This window comes from Drosophila serrata, unplaced genomic scaffold, assembly GCF_035046125.1.
Source record: "Drosophila serrata isolate PLE 108 unplaced genomic scaffold, ASM3504612v1 contig_173, whole genome shotgun sequence".
Taxonomy (NCBI): Eukaryota; Metazoa; Arthropoda; class Insecta; order Diptera; family Drosophilidae; genus Drosophila; species Drosophila serrata.
The window spans coordinates 7,408-23,055 of record NW_028257071.1 but is presented as its reverse complement, the minus strand read 5'-3'; the positions used below and the strand labels follow the sequence as shown (position 1 = coordinate 23,055).

Genomic DNA, 15,648 nt, shown 5'->3' with positions numbered 1-15,648 from the left:
CAGAGCTGTAACTTGTCCTTAAACTTTGCCAACTGCCGGTGGCAGTCGAAGTTGCCGCCAGAACTATAAACACGGTGGTGGGAGCCCAACTTTCAGCCTGCGTGCCGCATGCTCAATGCGGTCTCTTCCGCTGGATGCAGACCTGGTTTTACCCTGGTTTCGACCTCTTACTTTGTGTGCACTGGCTGGAAACGGGAGCCAAAAAGGAGCCGAGAATCCACGGCAAGGACCCAAGCAACCGGAGAAGCCAAGCCGAGGGAAATAAGGTAGCCGCAAGACCGCCAATTCGGTTTGCATCGCCGGCTCGTCATGCATAAAATATTCAGTATTCAGTGAGAAATAATAACCGAGATGTGCCTGTAAATGTAAACTGCAATGCTCCGAGCTGCAGAAATGGTGTATGCGCAATTTACAAGTACACAGCTCTCAGGGTTAAGCATGGGCGACGTGGGTTAAAGGGCCCCCTGTAAAGCAACATGGGTGCTACGTCAACTATTAGCTGGGTTAATGTTAGTGAGTTACCTCTTGTAAGTGCGGCGATAAACGTGGCTGACTGTCAGTTAATGACTGGCAATTTGTTTGAAACCCCGCAGAACAGGAAATTACTGATGGGTAAACTATAATTGATGATAATTTCTTTAATGTTACTGATTAGCTAACAGAAATGGCTTAATAATTTATTCGATTTGAGTCGATGGATGATGTTTTACTTCAGGATAAAGATTTTACTTAAAATGTTGAATTCTAATTTATAAATATTTGAGTTTACATAAAAATTTAGTATTTTTTCTTCAGGTATTTGTATCTACTCAAATTTAAGACCTTAATAAACTTAGTAATGGTTTAATAAAATCTTCTAACTCAACCTAATAACTAAAAAGAAATAGTTAGGGAAAATACTTGAAAAAGCTTATTAAATATTTAATTAAATTTTCTTACAAATTAGAAGACTCAAACATTGATATTCAATAAATAAAATTAAATTGAATATATTTATTTATTTACTTAATCGAGTTAAATCCTAACTAAAATCAACACATAAATCCAAAATTAGTCATTCAGCAAATTGTATCTAATTAAAGAGCTATGTATGGTCTCTATCATAAATTCAAATAATTGCTCATTGATTTATGATAATTGCCGCAATTTATGAATTTATCCTTGTGCGTCCCTCTATAATTTCTATAATTCAGTATTTAAATGTCAAAGCAAGTCGCTCGGCCGGAAGTTTGTGTGCTGACGACAAATAATTCCTGCACTTCTATAGTAAACAACCGCAAAATCGATTCAATCGGAAGGAAATCGAAAAGTCGAAATACAAAATAAAATAAAATGTGTAAAAGTATTCAATTTGCGCATCCGTCGAAAGGCCACGCGACATTCTTTCACTTTCAGCGAATCAAAGCAGCTGACACTTCTGGGACTTTTGTCGCAGAAATTGAAAAAAAGTCAATTCCGCTGGCTGCCAAATTTGCTGCACAATTTTATGGGAATTTGCGGAATTTGCATACTCAGCCAAGTTGATTGCGGGCCAAAAAAGAAGTATGAACGTCAGTTATTACTGCCAAATTCGCTGGGGAAAATTGTCCAAATTTCTCGGCAAACACCCCACAAATTATAAGTATACTATGTGGTATGTGAAGGGCATTCCGGCAAGGTCCACCCGGAAGTAATTAGTTCTCTTTGGCCTTCCGTTCTTCCGAATGATTATTATTATTATTATTGTTATTACGGCGAGTATTACAGGAACAAACGGGAGTTTAGCACGGATTTATAATGGCATTAAATTTAATTAGGCTGCCAGCGAAGAAAAGAAATAAAGCGAAAGGCGGAGAAAAAGGAAAAATACAAATTACGTTAATCAAGTTAAATTTGCTTAAATTAGGCTGAAAATGTTCACGACCCCGAGGGAGGTAGGCCATCGGGGCTTGACTTTAGTCTTTTGTCTGCTCCAGGAGCCAACGTAGACCCCGGAAAAAACTCACTCCAGGTTGTCGCCTGCAGTTGAAGGCAGCCATAAATCTGCTGCCAAGTTTTTCCCAGTGTTTGTTATAGAGTGAAAAGTTTCTTAGACAACAGCAATTATCATAATAGAAAAGGCGGCACAAGTTGGTCGTTGTGTGTGGGAAGCCCAAAAAAGTAGGCAACGAAAAGTTTTCAATTTTGAATCGTAGGTGTGTGTTTGATTGCGTGAATTGTTTTTCCGCTTAAAGAGTTTTAAACAAATATGCAAATGCATATTAAAAACATTTCCACACGCTATTTGCATCATCCAATTTAAAATCGTATATAAATTGCCTTGAATAGAATAAATATGTTAATTATTTGCTTGTACCCTTAAACCCCCCTTTGGATTTGCGTAATGGAAAATAAAATATCTGATATATATTGGCAATTGCCAATTGACAGGTAATTAGCACATATTTCATGTAGAACTATACATTTAGTTATATGTACATTTCCTATAGCGAAAATTAAAACGTGCGTATTACGTATACGCAATGCTGATTATATGATATTGTTACCGGCCTTCAGTTATCTATACCCTAATTAAGTTCTTGTTTGCGTCTGGTGAACACTAAGTATCTAATTAAATGTGAAATCGATAGTCGATGGGGAATGTAAGACGATATATCACGAGCCGTCAGCTAAATGAGCGCAAAAACACCATGGAATTTCAGCCGAAATGAAGATAATGCTAGACAGGGTAATTTAATGGGGAAATCTATATATTATATTTCAATATTATGGTATACCTTAGATACCTACAGCTTACGAATATTGTCTCAGTTGGGAATCAATTGTTATCCTTGATAATTCCATAATAGCCCTAAAGATATTTCCGTAATCGTGTCATTGAGCAAAACTCTGGCTTCAAAATAAGAGTTGGCCTTTTTTATCCAGTTTTCACTGGTTTGTTTCATAAAATGTAAAACTAAATCGTATGATCTCATAAATAAAGCACTAAATGAGCATTGAAATGCAATACAATAATCTCAACAAAACACAAGTGCATATAAAATACGAAGCCATTACCTACATAGATACATTCTCAGCATACATTGAGGTGCTTGAAAATATTTTTATTGCAACTCAGCAATTCAAATATCATGCACATATGCACAATTTCATCAACGATTGGCATTGTCAATTGCACTGTTTGCTAACCGGAGTTCATTGATCCGTAATCAGTGCAGCTTATGTGTATGTTTTGGTTATATGGAAAATATTTATAGCATTTTGCAAACAAACCAAACGAGCGCATCTTATATCAACATTCAATCAAAGTGGAGAATATTTTTAGAATTTATTGCGTTGCTCAGTGTTGGCACCACAGAACCTAAATTAATTTGAAATTAATTATGGCTGTCGACTAGTTTAAATATTTTGTGGCTCTACACAATACCCATCAATCAGGGCATCAATCATGGTTATGCATACAAAAAAAAAAGAAAAAAGTCGGGGAAATTTGATGCCTGAGAGACAACTGAACAACTGAACAACAGCTAAAAATGGCAATGAAAATGGATGAATGTGAGCGATTCGCTTATTGAATTTTCGCTGGAATTGTGTCTGTTGCATTTTGAACAGAAATAAAGGACTGACATAGCACGGCTCATTGGTATTGCTCATACGCCATGTGGCCCGCAATAGACAAAAGAGAGACAACCATGGCAGATAGTCCCCGAAGTGGGTGTAGTCAGTAGCTAAATCCATGGGCCAGTTCATCGAACAAGCTTCCCCTAATTAATGAGGTTTTGTCATTCATGTGGCCACTGGCTAATCAAAAGAGGAGGAGCTATCCATAGACAAAGGCAGCCAGCCACCAGAAATTAATTAGCGACATGTTCTTTCACATCAGCAGTATGTAGGGCTACCCCGATTAGCATAATCTCTAATATGCTAATCAGTTTTCCGCTTCCTTAGAGCTCCATACCTTCTTGGCTTAGCGTCGCCCTTTGATGGCAGGCATCCTTCCAAGGCGATTGCTGCTCATTTCCGCTGGCCAACGGAAGTCGGTCCAATGAAATTACAACACAATTTCTGCTAGTGCTTCTGCTGAGTTTTTTGTGCACTGGGGTAACTGATTATATAGATAATCTTAGCTTTTGAATATAATAATTTGCTATAAAATATGGATAAGTATGACAATTATTTTGTTTAAAAATAAATATTGATTCTACTCAAATTTCTGTCTTCTTCAAAATTGAAATTAAACATTAATCTTCAGTACATATCATTTTTATAAGTGCATTTAGAGTTCTGCTTCAATTTCGATAAGGACACTTCTTTTGTGGCAAGTTTTCTTTAAGGATTTTTCGCCCAGTTTGTGCTTCATTGATTCCCCATTGTTATTGCTCCGGCGGACGACGCTCAAGAACATCTGAAAAGGTTTGCCAAATCGGAAAGTTTGAGGCAGTCTGTGATTGAATTTGCCAAATATTGTTTGCCCACCCAGAAGGGTGGCAGGGCATGTACAAAAAAAAAAACAAAAAGTTGGATTAAAGCCTGGTTCTTGGAAATCATTTTCTCGGAGAAAATGCTTTCATAGATATGCTTTTAAGTTTTTTATAAGAGGGCTTTAGTTTTCACACACAGTGATATTGATTTCAAGTATGTAAAATTTACGAAAGGCTTAAGATATTGATAGAAAGAATACTTTAAAGGGTTTAATCTCTAATTTATTTAGTGTAGTTTATCTTAGCACTTCGGTTTGTACACTAAGCTATTTCATACTCTTTAAATGTTTTATCTCCTATATTCATCGATTAAATGTACCTGAAATTATTATCAAGGGATTTGTTTAACCTTACAGTGCTTGTTCTCAATTTTTGCTATGAAATTTCCTGTCTGCTTTCAATTCGCCCACAGAGACTTTCTCACCGAGTGCCTGTTCCCATCACCGACACGACCGTATGAGTTGCCATGGGAGCAGAAAACCATTTGGGCCATCATTTTCGGCCTGATGATGTTTGTGGCCATTGCTGGGAATGGTATTGTTCTTTGGATTGTAACAGGTAAGCGCCTGATGGCTATGGTCTGGTCTGGTCTGGTCCATTCGGCAAAGCGGCTTTAAAGCAGTTAAGGGAAAGAGAGACCGAAAGAAAGAAACGAATACAACGAAATCACGTATACGCCGCATGGGCCGCAGCCCTGCTCTAATATCCGGCAATTTTTGCTTTGGCCAACACGTTTTTGGTTCTTCCTTCTCCCTATCACTCTTACCTCCGTTTTTCCCTCCTTCATTCAACGATTTTGCCCGACTCTAACTTCACAGGACATCGCAGCATGAGAACAGTCACAAATTACTTCCTGCTGAACCTGAGCATTGCCGACCTGCTGATGTCGTCGCTGAACTGCGTCTTCAATTTTATATTCATGCTGAATTCCGATTGGCCATTTGGCTCAATTTATTGCACCATCAATAATTTCGTGGCCAACGTCACGGTCTCCACATCGGTCTTCACCCTCGTGGCCATCAGCTTCGATAGGTGAGTCAAGTCTCGAAGTCCACTTTCCCTTCTTGGCATCCTCTAATCCGTGCGTCAGCACATCCGTTTCCTGGTCTTCCCGCCACTCATGTCAATCCCTCTTTCCTGCAGATACATCGCCATTGTGCATCCGCTTAAGCGCCGAACGTCGCGACGGAAGGTGCGCTTTATCCTGGTCCTGATCTGGGTACTCAGCTGCGTGCTCTCGGCGCCCTGCCTGCTCTACTCCAGCATCATGACCAAGCAGTAAGTGAGCCACCACAACCGAATCAGAATCATCTTATAATTTGAATTTATATTCCCTAAAGTGAGCTAAGGGAGGGTTTTGAGGGTTTAGGATTCACAATGAAACTCTATAATATTTTAGCATAAATTAATTAACACTCTATTTCAAATCATAATTTCAATGATAATAGGCAACTTTCATTAGAGTTTCGAGTTACTTATGAAATTCTTAAACGGTATTAAAACTTTTCCTTTTACGAAACAAGCCTTTCCATTATTGTTTCTGCTTTTCCTTCGCCAGTTTGCCAAACGCGAAGCATAAACAAGCTTGTAAGCCAGAGCTTAGGAGGTAGCAAGAGAAAGGATCCCTGTGGAGTGGTGAAGCAGTGGAGAAGCTCCCGCAGCTCCTGTATCGATTTGAGAGGGCAAACAGATATAAAATGAAATTCTTTCCACCTTCCTGAAATGCTTCCATATTTTGCTTTCTTATTTTCCAGCATGTTTCTATATTTTTTTTGGTGTTGATATAAGCATTCACATCCATCTAAATCACCTCGTCGCCTCGGCTCCGACGCCTGCCTTCATTTGAATTTTACGCAAATTTGCAACATTCGGGGCGAGCGGTCGGTGTCGGTCGGGTGTCCTGCTTAATAGAATTGAAGCATTTTTTATTTAGACTCTCCACAGGCGGAGGAGCCCTATTCGGGATAAAAGGTCTCCCTGGGCAACAGACTTGAGGCATAATAAAGATGGCAAGTTCATATATCAAAATGTGATAAAGAATAGACAAGGCTCAGGGTACGCACATATACATAGAAGGTCCTGAATTTGCGGAGAGCAGAGTGTAAGAAGAAGTCTATGAAAAATTGGATGAACATTTTCGAAGAAACCTCAAAGGTGATAGACATTTAGAAGACTGAAAAGGATATTTACAATGGCAAATAAACCGGCGAAGACAAGATTAGCCTTGCAAATAAATGGCGGTTGCCAAGTGGGATGTATAAAATTATTTGGATTAAAATTGAATTTACACTCTGCACAGCAAGATACTGAGCTATTTTTAGATATATGAGGAATTGCAATAAAATCACACAAAATTAAATTATATTGAATTCTAATTGTATAGGCAATTTGTTTCGTGGGGACTACAACATGTTGCAGAGCTTAGTTTTAAACAAACTATACTTTAAATACTTCCCACGATCTTAATTTATTTCTTTTAATAATCATTTAGCAGTACTAGAAGCTAAAAATTAATAAATTTATGAATAAATTTTCTTCTGAAATAATAAATATTTAATATCATCGAAAAAACAGAGCAGGCTTCCATGTTAAATCAATTATTGAATGACCAAAAACCGAGGCATTCAAAATCAATTGAGTTTGCATGAAGTGGCGCAAGTGGGACAACCACCACCAATTGTGAACATCAACATTTTCAGGGCGAAACTCGATGGTCAAATTATGACCTGTCTGTCTGCCAGTTGCCATAGTCATAGCCGTGTTATTAATGGCCCGAAAAGTGCCGGTAAACAGTGTAAAAAGGGGTCCCAGTGTTATGCCGGAAGGGGAGGGACACCCTTTTAAGTGCTCGACAACGTTGAGGCATAAAATATTTCATAATTTGGCAAATTAAGATTTCAATTTGAGAAGGACGAAGGCCGAAAGGGAAATTTGTCAAGTCTGTAATGGCAAAGCTGTCTTCGAGGGAGTCGTTGAAGCGTGAAACTTACCAACTTTTTTACGTTCGAGGAAACTGCGGCGGGTGTAATTAAATTATGAAATTTTGATTTCGGTTTTCCCGGAACGTAAATATTTAAAGGCATAAGTACCAAGTATTGATTTATTCCATGGACCATTCACAGCTATTACAATGGAAAATCACGGACAGTTTGCTTTATGATGTGGCCGGATGGAAGATATCCCACCTCGATGGCGGATTATGCGTGAGTAAAATATGCACAGTTTTTTCTATATAATTAGTTTGAAATATATAAGTTAGCTTTTTCTTTGTTCACTATTCATACCATTAACCTTAGTTGTCTTTTAATTTTTTTCAATATAGTTACAACCTGATTATCCTGGTGCTGACCTATGGCATTCCCATGATCGTAATGCTCATTTGCTACTCTCTCATGGGACGTGTCCTGTGGGGCAGTCGATCGATTGGCGAGAACACGGACCGCCAGATGGAATCGATGAAGTCCAAGCGGAAGGTGGTGCGCATGTTCATCGCCATTGTGTCCATCTTTGCCATCTGCTGGCTTCCGTATCACCTGTTCTTCATCTACGCCTATCACAACAACCAGGTGGCCTCCACGAAGTACGTGCAGCACATGTATCTTGGTTTCTATTGGCTGGCCATGTCCAATGCCATGGTTAATCCCATTATTTACTACTGGATGAATAAGAGGTAGGTGGGGGCTTGAAAATGAAATGAAGGAAAATCTATGGCTTATAAATAAATTAATTAAAGAGAGCACAGAGATGGCATTTAATAAGCAAATTCTAGTAGAGAAAATATAAGAGCCAAAGAAATGCTCATTAGGTTTCCTGGAATCTGGAGCGATGAGCTAATTGTAATTTTAACTTGAATAACCCTTCTTACCTCCATTGATTACACATTTAAATTGTTATTTAATAAGAGTAAACTATTCAAAAAATAAAATTTTTTGCAGGTTTCGGATGTACTTCCAGCGAATCATTTGCTGCTGCTGCGTGGGTCTCACCCGCCATCGCTTCGACTCGCCGAAGAGCCGGCTGACAAACAAGAACAGCTCGCACCGGCACACTCGAGGTGGGTATACCGTCGCCCACTCGCTCCCCAACTCCTCACCACCCACTACCCAAACAAGCAACCCCAAGACCAACCCATCACTCCTGACCATCCAAGCCATCCAAACTAACACCCAGTCGCACTTGTCTCACCCGATCCCCACGCCACATTCCGCAGCCGAGACCAAGAGTCAGTGGAAGCGCAGCACGATGGAAACGCAGATCCAGCAGGTGCCCACGACCAATTCTTGCCGGGATCAGCGGCAGATGACACAGTCGCAGTCCCTGGGAGGCGTCGCAACACCGCGACCTGCGGTGGAGTGCATCATGGAGCGGCCGATGGATGGAAATAGTTCGCCGCTGTGCCTATCAATAAACAACAGCGTGGGCGAGCGGCAGCGCGTGAAAATCAAATACATCTCCTGTGACGAGGACAATAATCCTGTCGAGCTGGAGCATAGTAGTGGTCCCAAGCAGCTGTGATGTTGTCCCCACAAGCAGTGCCGCGACAGTGACTGCAACAGGAATGGTCGGTGAATATTCCCTGGCTTTTGTCCCCCTCCGATGGCGAAGCAAATGCAATTTGCCATTGCTTACTTTTCTGTATATACACATACGACCCACTCACACGAAAGTTGAATACATATTGAATATAAAGAACAGACCGGGCAGGGTGCTTCGATTTTGAATACAAAAAGGGAATTGAAGGGGAAAAGAAAGTTGGACTTTTTGAAGATGGTTTCGGTCTGATTTTTAAACCAAGAAAATTTTGTAAAAATTATTATAATACTTTAAAATATGTCTTACATCCTGAAGCATAATATTTTCAAGGCCAGAAAACTCTGTGTACTATATTTCCTTGAAATACCTATAATGAAACTTCACTTGACATCACTTTAGTTACATAAAAACTAGACCAAGTTGCAGGTTTCTTATATCTGTTCCAACAAATCGTTACACGGTTTCCCCTTCAAGTCAACTTATTTCCAAATCGATCCACCCTATTGCACAGTCAAAACTACATTTCCGGTTGTTAAAGGAGAATAAAAAAAACAATTTCAACATAAACGAAAATGAGAAATAAATTTCCAATAAATTGAATTTATATGTCTTTGTATAAAGAAATCAATCTATCGACACTTTAACCATCGAAGAGCTGTAAGTTTTAACTGTTGTAAACATTTAGGCTAAGCCAAAAGTGTAAATACATGCTACGGGATAATTGTACTTGAATATACGTTGTGCTATTCGTTGGATAAAATCAATTAAAGAAGTCGAGACATATTTCACTTTAAAGCTGTTTAAAGCTCACTTTTTAAATGGATCAAAAGGTGTCTACGACTTCTTGATTTCGTTGTAGGTTTTATTCTTTTTCGTTTTTGCCTTTGCGATCTGTACATATATGTAAAAATATATATAAATGTGAAATGGCAAAACAATGTATGTAGTTTATTTAAACAAAATAAAATGTAAACCAGGCAACACTTGCAACTGCCATGAATACTTATTACATCGAACATATTTGCATAGAAAAATAGTTGTGCATTTTGGAAAAAAACAAATAAATCTTGAGACTAGCTTCAGCTCCAGGCTAAAGATAATATTTTCATTGGTAATTGAAAAGGCCTGTTCATCTGAGATATATTCTGCTTGAATAAATACTAATTCGGCTGAGAAAAGTGTACTGCTAAAATTATTAAGTCCATACCCAAAGGGAATTTGCATGTCATTATGTTCGCACTCGTATTATTTATTCAAAGCTCAAAGTCCAATCCCATTCAGTCGAGTTAGCCATGCACGACTTAATACTTATGTGTCTGTAGTTATTACTGACAGCCACACAGCCACAGCCAGAGCCATGGCTCAAAAGGTCCCTTAATGCAAAATCCCCAAAAAGGGAATCCTTTCAGTCTGCGACCCGCCTTTCAATAGTTCAATTTTAAAGGATTTCTACTCCTTTCAATCCGAAAGCAAACAGATCTTTGAGATATACAACGCATAATGGCGAACCGATTACAAAAATGTAATTGAAATGCAAAACCGAGGACTGGGACTGAAAGCGTAAACCAAACCCACCAAATGGTGGTTCTCTGGAAGCGTTGTTCAACTATCTAATTGAATCACAGACAAATTTCGAATGCGAATCGAAACCAGAACAAGCGTCAGTGCCAGGACCAAAAACCAAAACCAAAACCTGAACTCAAACACAAAGCGTTACATTTTTATTGCTCGTTTTTGGAGAAGGCGCTAATGCGACAAATTGCTTGTTGTAATGGCTCTACAATGGACCGATGGACCTGGCCGGGGTTGAATTCGAGGTAATAGGATTTGATGGGTTCCGAGAGCTCCGTTTACCGAATAACAATTTGCATAATAAGTTGATGTTTGCATCGACTTTGAACCAATTGTCGGGCCCCCATTGTCATGGCAGCCGCAGAGTGCAAAGACCGAAACCGAAAGCGAAAGCCTTTAAGGAATGAAGAAAAAAAAGGCAAACCAAAAATCAGTTGAAAAGATTCTATTACCACAAATACAGCCATATGTTGGGGATATACTTCTATATATGATAAGTGTATGTGTGTTTGGGGCTCCGTTTCCCCGGCAACAGACTGAGCAAGTCTTGGGGTCGCACCGCAAATTGTTTGAGCAAGTATGAGTGGTCTGGTCTCGAATTAGGTCCCTCGATGAGTAAGTATCTCATATCAAAATGAAATGGCTAATCAATTTTCATATGTGGCCATAAAAATGCGGCCACTACTATTGCCCTAATGGAGAGGTTTTGGTAGTATGCTAGAGAAGAGTGTAGGCAAAAGGTTAAGGTTCAATTGCATTAGCAAAATTAACGCCGCATCCAGCAATTCCAACTGTCACGGCCATGTTTATGTCATGTCTGTTTGTTTTTTGTGTTTTTCTCTCCTACGCGCGAATGATTGCCATTTTATGTATTTATTTATTTTCGGGGAGTGTTTTTATACCCTTGCAGGGTATTATAATTTCAATCAGAAGTTTGCAACGCACTGAAGTAGGCACCTTTACTCATATATATGTCGGAACGACTATATCATACAGCTGCCATAGAAATGATCGGAAAATTTTTACAAAAAAAAATTATAACATTTTCAGTTTTCAACAGAATGTCTTCAAATTTGAGATATAGCCATTTTATTATACTCTACAATATTGTGCAAAATTTTATTAATATCGGACTACTATATCATTTATTAATTTGAGGTATAGCCATTTATATTAGTCTTAAATTTTGTGTCAAATTTCATGAAAGTCGAACGACTATATCATATATACAATTCTCATTATTCCAAAATTAACAAATGAACCTTCCCTACGCTTCCCAAAAAAACAAAATTGTGTTTGCCTCTCTTTTACTCTCTCTCAAAAATAATACATTCCTCGCATTCACTCTCTCTCAAAAAAGTGCCCTCCTCTGCGCTTCTCAACCAGTGTACTTAAGCACCGTAGCAAACACAATTATTTCTGTTCTTCTTCTTGTTTATTTATGTTTTATTTTTTATTCAGTGAGAGTGGCATAAATAATAAAGCAGTGGAATGACAGCGCAATTTGAAAAGTTTCAGGGAAGTGAGTTACAGAGAGTCTAACTTAGTTAATTGGCTTTGTAATATTCGAATGGAATGTTATAAATTTAATATATTCGTGTTTGGATAAAAAGTTTTGTGTTTGCATAAATATTGCATTGGAAAAGTACAGACAAAAATGTCAACTATTAAGTTAGGAACACATCAAACTCATATACCCCATCACATTACCTTTTCAGAAATTGTACTGTACTCCCTAAACCCAGCATTGATATCTCTATCACTTTACATTCATATCTCTGATAGTGAACACACACATTGTCGGAGAGGCAGGTCTAGCTTTTGTTCAGTGTAACAGCACCAGAAATAAAATCGGAAAACAGGGCCTTAAATAGTAAAAGAGTAAAATTTGGCAATGATTAAATACATGAAGATAGTGGCCGCCGTAACCGGGTTGGTGTTCCTGGGTTACTGCGTGTACTTTGACAAGAAGCGTCGCAGCGATCCGGACTTCAAGCGCAAGCTCCACGAACGTCGCAGTCGTCGCCCGGCTCCTAAATCTGGACCTGGGGATCTTAATGAGAAGGACATGGAGATGTTTTTTCTTGATCAGATGCAACGCGGCCAGAGCTTGATTAATAATGGCGATATCGACGCCGGATTGGATCATCTAATCAGGGCGATCTTCGTGTGCAACCAACCGGCCAAGCTGCTCCAAGTACTGCAGAGCACTCTGCCCCCGCAGATCGCTACCATGATGCTGATCAAGATGGAAGCCTATGAGTGCGGCCAGAAGCGTTTAGCTATTCCACACGTTGTTGCGGATGAGGAGAGCATCAGTGCCGTCGAATGAGTAGAGCCAGGAGCCAGCTTCATTCGATTCATTACAAAATTATAGGTCCTTTTAGTTTTCCCGAACGGAAATGAGTATTGTTTATTTAACTCACTTGAAAATACAACGATATTTGACTTAGGCGAACAAAAATTCAATATTTGAGTTTAACTTTTAAATTATTTTGATTATACCAGTTAAAGGGCTGTTTAGTATTCCCAGATTAAAACGACTGTTGTTATTCCTGAACAGCCATCCTAATTTGCTCCAGCTTTTGCTTATTTTTTTTGTTGTGTTTACTGGTTGCCATGACCAACTGGAGTGGCAACAAATTTTCTGGGAAGCTTGCAAGCATCTGGCTAAGTTGGCAAATTAACGACTTCGATTATAATGTCGAGCGTAAAATTTTCCGCTGCGATGTTAGCAGCAGCAGAATTTCCACCGTTGAATTCTACGAATTGGCAATGGCTTAGCTGAGCTTAGCTGAAGTCAAGGCCATGGAAATCACAACACCGGGAAAAGGGAAACATTTTGTGTCATAAGTACAAGTGCTTTAACCTTGAATAATCATTCCAACTTCCCGTTTTACATAGCTTCAATCAAGCAGTTCAATTGACAATTAAATGCCGATTCAGCCCCAAATTATCATGACAATCAAGATGTGGATTCTAGGATCTGCAAATGTTCCATTGTCTGTTCGCAAACAAAATGTCTGCCGGCACATTTCCGGCATTATGCGAATGCCTGTCTGGGGGGAGCGGGGTCCCCTTGCTGCTGTGCGGTTTGCTCGCATAATTTCCTGGATACACACACAACACACACAACCCAGCTCTAAACTGACCCCTCTCCACTGGCATTTATCATCCGGATGCGTTTGATTGATGGCCTTGGTCCCGCCGATTGGCCAACTGGCCATGAAATCCAAATCGCCCGCAACTCGTCCTCTCTTACATTCCTTAAAGCTGTCGTGATGGCCATTAGGGACATCTAGCTAGGAGCATTTACCCCCTGAGCCTCGTTTTGGGTCGATAGTTGGACAAAGAAAGATTAACACGGTCATTCATCTGCATATAAATTTAAGTTTTAAGAGGAACCCTGACCTAAGTGTTATATTGTGTGCCAAAGTGTTAACTGGACACTTGTTTTTAGGGTAAAGAAAACATGTTTAAGGCAAATTGGCAGTCAATTAGTGGGAAAACTGGTTAACTAATTGATTTGCCATAAATAATTTAGAAAGAGCTTGCCTTAATTAATATACAATCCATATTTCATCTATAAATTACAAATCACACAAAGCATTTTGTAATATGTTCACTTTAATTTGTTAATTGAGTTTGAATTACATTTTAAACTGACATGAAAATACCGCATAGAATTCAAAGCAAAGCAATGTATTTAAATTTAAGCTTTTACAAGCCTTTTCTAAATGTTTTATTGCAGACTTAACTCTGAACTGAACAAGAAAAACAATCTTTTAACGCCTTTTTGTTGGCAATTAATGAGTGGAAAGTTCAACTGATTCATCTGATTCCCCCTCCTGAGTCAGCGAATGAAATTACATAATGACCTTTTGCGGCATTCTTCTTTATTTCCTCCGCGCATTGTCCAGTTCTAGTAATTACCAGATAAAATAGGACAGACAGAAGGACAGGCGATTGGATAGAGCATCCCAGCGAAGCTTTGTTGCCTTGCACACTAATTTCTAAGCTGAGCAGCAGTCTGTCATCAAAGACTTGGCCCTAGGAGCGGCAGCTAATTTAATGAAATATCCTGGAAGAATCCTGAGCATGAGTGTCTGCACTAATAGCCACGCTGTGCTCAATTATTCCGTCTCATTTGGAATATTGGGAAATTAATAGGAGGTAATTGACCTTCGAAAAGTGAGAGGCGGCACTCAAAAAATTTCGCTTAAACAAATCAATGTTAGATTTAACTTTACTAAATACTTTTATTGAGGGGTTAAAAGAACATAAATAAATTTAGTCAACTTTCCTTGCTAAGGACATTGTACATACATAAAGGTCCTTGTTAAATATACATGTTGCGTCCTTTTATTGACAGCTGTTTTGGTTCCAGAATTCGATGTCTGCTGACCATTAACATAAAGATATTAATTAGGTCCAGGACACATGGCAAAACAAGCAGACACTGAAAAGAAATAGAATCTTCAATGAGAAATCTTAAATAATTAGTTATTAAGATATAAAAAAGAGAATAATTAAATAACTTTTACTCTCTAATAAAATTAAATCGAATCGTAATTATCAAATTTAATTAAGAATTTTCTTTCTATTCTATCTCAGCCCCACTGAGTTTTAAGGAGTAAAGTAGTAGAGACTCAATCTCAGAAATCGAGAATGTGACGAGGACATCCTTCGACAAACTGAGTAGTGTGGATGCCACATCAAACAGGACTAATTGGTCGGCGCAGTCATAGCACCCAAGAGCTGTGGGCCCAGGAGATTAATGCCGGGAGAGTGTCATTATAGCTGATGCCTAATGAATTCGTGGCTGACAAATTCCATTAAACATACGACTTGGGGGAAATCTCGCTCCCTAAAATGGGATATATTTCAGACATTGTTTTGGTTTACACAACCACTCGAAACGAAACGTATTTGGCAAATATCACGCATACGCCCCGTGAAACCAGCAATCTCAGCAATCCAATGAAATAGCTGGCTTTAACATAGTTTATGTTTGCCGAGCAAATTTAGTTTGTGTTTTTGTTGTGGTTGCCCTTTTCTGGATTTGCCACACCTTTTCGTAGAC

General features: G+C 38.9%; 2 protein-coding genes across 2 annotated transcripts; both read left to right on the top strand.

The window, feature by feature from the left end:
* Window positions 1–4,837: 4,837 nt before the first annotated feature.
* On the top strand, window positions 4,838–9,928 carry LOC110176464 (Tachykinin-like receptor at 86C). The gene is made up of 7 exons (XM_020942822.2): window positions 4,838–5,018; window positions 5,279–5,492; window positions 5,604–5,738; window positions 7,583–7,663; window positions 7,783–8,130; window positions 8,396–8,514; window positions 8,671–9,928. Exons 1-7 carry the CDS (start codon window positions 4,838–4,840, stop codon window positions 8,973–8,975), a joined length of 1,383 nt encoding a protein of 460 aa, XP_020798481.2. The 3' UTR covers window positions 8,976–9,928.
* Window positions 9,929–12,271: 2,343 nt separating this feature from the next.
* Window positions 12,272–13,034, top strand: tomboy20 (mitochondrial import receptor subunit tomboy20). Its single transcript, XM_020942940.2, has one exon. The coding sequence runs from the start codon at window positions 12,460–12,462 to the stop codon at window positions 12,895–12,897; it is 438 nt and encodes a 145-aa protein (XP_020798599.1). The 5' UTR covers window positions 12,272–12,459; the 3' UTR covers window positions 12,898–13,034.
* Window positions 13,035–15,648: the final 2,614 nt, after the last annotated feature.